This window comes from Limulus polyphemus, unplaced genomic scaffold (assembly GCF_000517525.1).
Source record: "Limulus polyphemus unplaced genomic scaffold, Limulus_polyphemus-2.1.2 Scaffold103, whole genome shotgun sequence".
Lineage (NCBI taxonomy): Eukaryota > Metazoa > Arthropoda > Merostomata > Xiphosura > Limulidae > Limulus > Limulus polyphemus.
The window spans coordinates 490453-498259 of record NW_013665713.1 but is presented as its reverse complement, the minus strand read 5'-3'; the positions used below and the strand labels follow the sequence as shown (position 1 = coordinate 498259).

Sequence of the window (7807 nt, the reverse complement as noted above, 5' to 3'; positions counted from 1 at the left end):
CTGAACCATCGTTGACACTTACGAATGTTCAAAACATTTCCATAAACTTTTTTGATTTTATTTGTGGCTACAGAGGGGTTGTTTCCCTCCTTGTATTCAAACAGCATTAATTTTCTGGTGTAATGAATCACATCTAAGTATTTTAGTCAATATATTTTATTTTTAAATTACTTTAGTCAGTTTACTTTTGATCAGAAATTTTAATAATAACGTAACTGCTAATGAAGAAATATAAAATAGGTAGTAATTGAAAAATAAGATATTTAGCTATTAAGTGGAAATATTAATATTGTAAGATGTCATTAACGTTATTCAATGCAGTGTTTTCCAGTCTTTGGGGCGCGCGTACTGGTGGCTGAGTGGGGGGGGGGCAGCCTTTTGGCTGGAGAGCCCAAAAATAACGACGGAAGAAACAGAAGAGCTGGAAACGACGATAACCTAAAAAAAACTATCATTTTGCTCTCAAAGCTTTTGTTTTTATTTTTGCTCTCATATTTATTTCTCATTTAACAAAAATATTAAAAACAAGTAATCAAATGCTGATTTTGCTGTCATCACTTACGAAAAGGGGGGCAGGCCAGGTGGTTAGGGCGCTCGACTCGCAATCTCGTCACACCAAACATGCTCGCCCTTTCAGCCGTGGGGGCGTTATAATGTGTCGGTCAATCCCACTATCCGTTGGTAAAAAGATTAGCCCAAGGGTTGGCGGTGTGTGGTGATGACTAGCTGCCTTCTCTCTAGTCTTACACTGCTAAATTAGGGACGGCTAGCGGAGATAGCTCTCGTGTAGCTTTGGGCGAAATTCATAACAAACCAAACCAATGAAGGGGGCGTAATGAAATTTTGCTGAGTTAAGGAGCACCACTATATAAAATCGGGAAAACACTGATTTAGTGTATTGAAATCAGAAAGGTATAGTAAGGTGATGAGAGAAAAAGCATAGCGTTCACAGTAGTTAAAAATGAAAATCCGAAAATTTCAATTTCAAAAGGTACAAAACATGTATAATGGACAGGGTCTCACTTATAATAGAACTGCACATAAATAACCCTAATAAACCAAATGTTTGAAAACATATAGAATAGCGAAAATAAAATGAGAAATATTCTACACAATTTTAATTCTAAAAATACGAAAGGTTAACCACAACAACTTTTAAGGAGATTGATTGGTGCATATAATATTTAAAAAAAAGAGTTCAGCTTGAAAAGACAAAAAAGAAAAGAAAAAGGCTTGCTTTTTGTTGAACTTCGTGTAAAGATGCTCAAGAACTAACCATCCCTAGAGGGAAGACGGCTATCCAGCACTACTCACTGCCAATGGTCTAATCGAATATTGGATTCATGGATTGTGTCCATTTGTAGTTGAGTCGCGCTCAGCACCTTGGGATTATGTCTGCATTAAAATAACGCCGGTAAAATCTCACGATTTGATAGAGCAGCCCAAGAGTTGACGGTGGATGCTGTTTACTAGCTGTCTTCCATGTAACTTGCCTCCAGAGGCACAGCGATAAGTCTAAAAGCTTATAACGCTAAAAACCGGGTTTGATACCCGTGGTGTGCATAGCACAGATAGTTCATTGTGTAGCTTTTCAAACAGTAAAGAAAAAACAACAACATTCAATCTAATAGTTGAAAATTAGGGACACTTGGCACCGACATTCTTTGCACAGCCATGCGCGAATATCCGAAGCAGACAAACAAATTACATTCATGAATGTGATTCATTAGGTAAGTACAAACGTTTATTTGCATCTATAACTCATAGTCTTCCACTGAATAAGCATGTTATCAATGTTTGTGGCTTTAACAGCAATACTTTTCTTATGTGTCTGATATTTCTTAAACGTGAAGAATTTCCATTAGTTTTGTTGTGCGTAGATCTACTTCAAATTGCTTATTTTCAAATTTTAGCGAAAATATTCTTCTAAAACACTAGAATTCTGGGTTCGATTACGATTACTACAACAGTGTCGATAGTCTATTGTGCGACTAAATTTAAAATTTCAAAATGTTCGGGTGAACAAAAAACAAAAACAATCACAAGACAGTACTGATTGTTAAGAAATGAAAAAATTGTATTTCAGTTATTTGCCGTGACTTTTATACCTCTGGAATGTAGCATCACGTGACCACGGTGGGCTGTAACAAGCGATGCTCCTGCATTCAGTGGCAAATTATTTTCGTCCGTAATGATAGTTTTACTAAATTTTGAAATTTAGATTGCCTTCGATAACATCTGAAAATGGGATTATTTTATAGATAAAAGACCAAGGTTTGATGGACATCCATTGCGCATAGAGGAGCGTTATCAGTGATACCATTAACTTAGCTTATGGATAGCAATGGGCCTAAAAATTAAAAGAAAAAACCTTCCTTTTCTTGTACGTGATGGTATACTTCAGCCTTTACAGTGTTTAGATTATGTCTTTAATTATAATATACATGATAAGCCACCAGTGTATTCTGAAAGTAACTACTTACCCAACCACCCTGCTGAACAATCCAGGTCGCTACGTCACCTTCTACTACAGAACCCATACCTTGCACCAGATTCAACACATATTCAGGATGTCCAAGCCGGACACAGTCAAGAGCTAGTCCTCCAGCAACGCAATATAGAGCAATGATTCGTCCCCAAGAAATGTCTTGTCGCAAGACTTCATCAGCTACAGCCCGGAATAGATTTAGCATTGCTGATTCTGAGGTTATTGACTGTATTCCTACGCCGTCCACAACACTGTGAAAAAGGCGAGGGTTCTGTCGCTCGAGAAGTCCTGCCATGTGGAGCAGTTGCTCTCCCACCTCTGTTAGAATAGGGTCGTTGGAGATCTTACTGAGGCTTCTCAAGCGTTGGAGTCCAAGTTTCTTGTGCACTGCAATGCACGAACGCAATTTCAAGCGGAGGTAGCGGCTACAAAGACTCTGGGCCTGACTTATAACTTCATCCTGTGAGACTACCGCGCGCCAACCGATTGTTGTAGATAGTTTGTGAGTCACCCTGCTTAGCTTGCGGCGTCGTACACCTGCCATCTGAGCCTCTCGTGCATTCTCGATTGCAGCAGCATAACCTGAAAGTGAAGGCCGAGGAAATACCACTTGCAAACTCAATTTTCTTGGTCGATTGTTATGGTCATTCCGTCCAGTCACACCGTTACTTGTTACAGGAGATAGAGCCATCCGGAAGTCGTGTTACTCAAAGGAAGTATATTAGTTCATAAATTAATTGTGCTTTTGCCTCTGAATTTCTACTAAAGAACATTATCCCAAGTTTCCTCAAATGGTTTCAATAGAAAGCATAGATTAATTCCCTTAGCGGTGGTTTGTAGCCGTCTGAAGTGTCAACATCCGGCAAGAATTGTTGCTTGGATTCAACTCATGCATCGTTTTATGGTAACCGGCCTGATTGGGGAAGGTTCAGTGGTTTGCCGATAGACGGCAGGCCAGGCAGTTATCTAACGAGTGAATGCCATCAATCTATCAAGAAACGGGTTCTATTCAACCCGAGCTTGTTAGTTACAGTGAAAAGAATTTTGCGGTATATAAATTCCTTCTGATACAAGGTGATAAATATACAAATGTCTGTTTAGGCAATTGTGGTCGTATAAAACTTCAAGGTCTTTGACAATAAAAGATCATCAACTAATAGTTTAATCACGGACATCCGTGAGCAACGTTATCAAATGCATTTCGATGTAACTATTCGTCAGAAAGGAACGTCTGTTTAATTATTTGCAAATTGATGTTTTTAGCGTTTGTGAAATAAGTATGTTTAGTAAAGTTAATGGATAAGAAAAATATATGACACAAATCTGAAGAAGTATGATTAACCTAAAATAGAGTTTTATATCCTGGTAATTTCATAATTCTATATTTTTACAGGCTCTAAGTCGTGTCTATGATAATTACAACTCACTTATCTCTTCACAACCACTATTTTTGTCAAATAGACATAGCAGTACAGAACTCGTCTTTAATAACGCACAAAACAGCGTTGAAATGTTGAACCATTTTACAAAATATCTACTGATATTTGACAAACAGATATTTGTATTATTCACAAACGATAAACTCTTAATAGAGCGACCCCCCAGTGGCACAGCGGTATGTCTGCGGACTTACAACGCTAGAAACCGGGTTTCGATACCCGTGGTGGGCAGAGCATAGATAGCCCTTGTGTAGCTTTGTGCATAATTAAAATAAACTATAAACAAACAAACTTAATACAGCTGGAGCCATTAAACAACGTCATGTATTTAAAAGTGGTGGTTTCTAGTTTCCATGCTCAATTTGATTTGTGTAATGAATGATGTATTTCTCAGACATTTTGCTCCTTTCCAGTGGCTCAGTGGTAAACTTGAAGGATGATAACAATAAAATTTGGAGCTCGATCCCTGCTGTGATAGGCAGAGCTCAAATGTGCACCTTTGCCCTTAAACGAACTCGTGAACTCAAACTTTCACCTTTTTCACCTTTCATGCCTGTTAACATCGCTTCTTACAAAAGACTTTTCCTGACTTTAGTTCAACGTCATTTAGCTTACGTATTATACGCTCTTATATCTTAAGTACCTTTATAGTTTTATTGATATTTTTATTGGATGTGTAGGTGATATATAACTTTAAATTAACAAATACATTTCTGTATTTCATATCAACAAATCATAAGAATGAAATAATTTGAATGTTTTCCAATTAGAAACTATAATACTCTACACTTGCATCTTTACGAAAAACATATTGGTCAGAATAGTAAAACAGGTCATTCTTTAAGTATTTATCACTTTGATCAAACTTTATTAATATTAACAAAATTAAGAATTATGCACATTAGGATAAATTATACTTATGAAAAGCAAAGTAAACTTAAAATAAAATCGAAGAGTTCTGAAAAATCAACACATCTAACTAGTGATTTGTGATATAAAAGGAAAATAATTTCCTACTGTAATTTAATGGTAATATAAAAGAATGCCTGAAAAGTGTTAATTTATTTTATTTAGCACCTCTTAACCACGAATCTTTGATTTTTAAAGTAATTACTTTATAATATATACAGCATAAGGTTTCTAATAATGCAGGACGTCTTAGAAACATGGCACCTTACTGAAATGGAGAGGAACCCCCTGAAATTACCGAAGAGCTGAATCTCGAAATTAATAATTCAACTGTTAAAATTGAGGTATTTGGAAAAATGTGACGAATGATCCGCTCACTTGGTTTTCCTAAACTTTTTTTTTCTGTCGTAAAACGTTAAAAAACAAAAATACGACGTTTTTACGAGGCTAGAATAATAACATCAAGCAACTTTGTTATAGGTAAGATAAAAACATCGTTTTCAAAGATCTTATAGTTTGTAAGGTATTAACACTTCTGTCATCATCAAGACGGAATAGTATGCGTTAGGATTTTGAGCTAACAATATTTTTGAGGAGGTGGGCGGGTTGCTGCTCGTCTCTCAAAGCCACGTTATGATATGTTAGCATAAACTACATACATTAAACATTTCCATCGTCCAAATAATACTTTAGTTTTATAGAATAGGAAATTCTTGAATACATTGTAATAAAGTAACTCACTAAAAATTTAGACAAAATAAACAAGAGAGTTTGTTTCAAATGAAACATTACTTACAGACACAATTTAACTTCCTTCTCTGTGCATTGAACACTTTTCTTACTTATTTCTAATTTATCCAAGGTATTTTACAAAGTGAAGACTACGGCCAAGCCTTGTGCTCTTTGAACCTTTCCTCCGCGTTACATTCGAGATTATTTTTCTTCCCCTTCAGTTTAACAGGTAACGAAGTCAAATGTGTCACAATAAGATAATAAATTTAATTAAAGATATTTCAGGAAAGTTTCGTTCATCATCACAAACTAATAAAAATGACAAACAGTTAGTTCTTATATTCAAATCATTTTTAATTAAATACGATTAACCAAAACTTCTTTTTTTTTTTACAAATTTCAAACATGTTTTATTTATACATGGGTGCAATTTAGGGGTACAATCGCACCCACCGCATTCCTCACGCTACGCGCACGAACCATCCATTTCTAATAAGAAGCTCTCACGTTTCACTTATCGTACTTATGGAGGACTAAATAGGTAATAAATGGTTGAATAGGAGAGTAAATATATAGATAGGTAGATACTTTTTTGTTACTTTTTATTAAAAGAACCAAACCAGTTTTTACAAGTTTGACACCAAACAACCAGTTTTAATGAGGAAACAAGAACGTATTTATCCATTATTTACACGATCAATTTATCACTCTTATCCATAACGTCTATAGATAATTATTACATACTATTACGTAGTGAAAATGGATATTTTAATATAACGATTTCCTTTAACTATAATCAACAACCTCAGAAGTAATAGTTGTAAAATGTTAAATTAATTTTGAATACTTTTATTAAAACATTCAAGCTGTTGTTTTGCAAGTTTCAATCACATCATCAACTATCATTTACTTAATACAGTACATCATACAGTAATTATTAAAAATCACATCATCATCAACTATGATTTGCTTAATACAGTATATCATACAGTAATTGTTAAAAATCACATCATCAACTATCATTTACTTAATACAGTATATCATACAATAATTGTTAAACATATAAATGTAAATATACACAGGAAAGGAAAAGATTAATAAATTATTCAAAAAGAGGAAATTTCACAATATTTTGATCTATAATAAACCATCGACATTCTTGAATCCAGTTTTTAAAAATAATTCTAATTCACCATTTTGTTCGGTTCACATTTTTTCTAATGTAATCCGTGTAATGTAATCTATTAATGAAATTACGTAATAATTTCTCTTTAATTGTTTAAAGATACGGAATATGTTGGATTTTTTGTATATAATAATCTTTCCGAATATAATGATGAAATTACATACCTCAATTAATTTGGAATTATTGAAACTTTTATAACATCATAAATACTAATAGTCGTACGATTCATACGTTCTTCCCAAAATTGTTGAACATAGCTTAAAAACCATGTCTAATAAAAGTTAGATATATTTGATAAACTCCAACACAAGCAGTATATGGAAGGAAGTATCGATCCTTTGCGCTTACACACTAGACACTGTGAATAGGTCATATGTTTAACGCCTCCTTGCTGTCTTTTATCATACATAACTCATACACGAGAGTAGAATATACTTGAATGATGAATCGTTAACTTCTTATTGTATGATATAAATAAGATATGAATGAGAAAACGTGCGTATTGATTCAACACCTTTGGGCTCACATGTAAAGTTCAAGTTAACCTTTACAAGACAGTAGAGTAGGCGGCATATTTCAGGTAATAAAGTTTAAAGGGCAGCTGGAAAGAGCGTCGCCACCTCCTCCCCCTCTCTATTTTATTTTTTACTCGTGTTGTTTATGAGAAGTTGACCCCTGACAATTTATAAATATTCTAAACTTATGTTTTTTTTGTGTCCAATCTCATTCACAGCTACTCAGTAGACTGTGCTAACTCTATACGAAATGTGTTACTTCATAAACGATCTGAAATCCGAATATGATGCAGTAATTTTTGGGTGTGGAACAGTTCGGTTTCTGAATTGTATTGTTATCTCGCTTGAATCCTGTTAACGTAAAATATTTCATAAAAGAAACTTCCATGCAAAACAGACACATCTGTGGTCGAGTTACCGGCTGCAGAAACCATCATAGGCACAGTGGCTTCTTTATCGTTGATAAAGTTCTAATACACACACACACATACATACATATATAACGTTCATTTCAAGATAAGAAAGTATAAATCAAATG

At 34.6% G+C, this 7807-nt stretch overlaps 1 protein-coding gene across 1 annotated transcript in view; it reads right to left on the bottom strand.

The window, feature by feature from the left end:
- LOC106470286 (bcl-2-related ovarian killer protein homolog B-like) overlaps positions 1 to 3260 on the bottom strand; it is a 75253-nt gene extending 71993 nt beyond the window's left edge. The window contains exon 1 of the mRNA XM_022399673.1: positions 2484 to 3260. Coding sequence (XP_022255381.1) covers positions 2484 to 3179 — 696 coding nt within the window. The 5' untranslated portion in view covers positions 3180 to 3260. The remainder of the gene's footprint in view (positions 1 to 2483) is intronic.
- Between the last annotated feature and the right edge of the window lie 4547 nt (positions 3261 to 7807).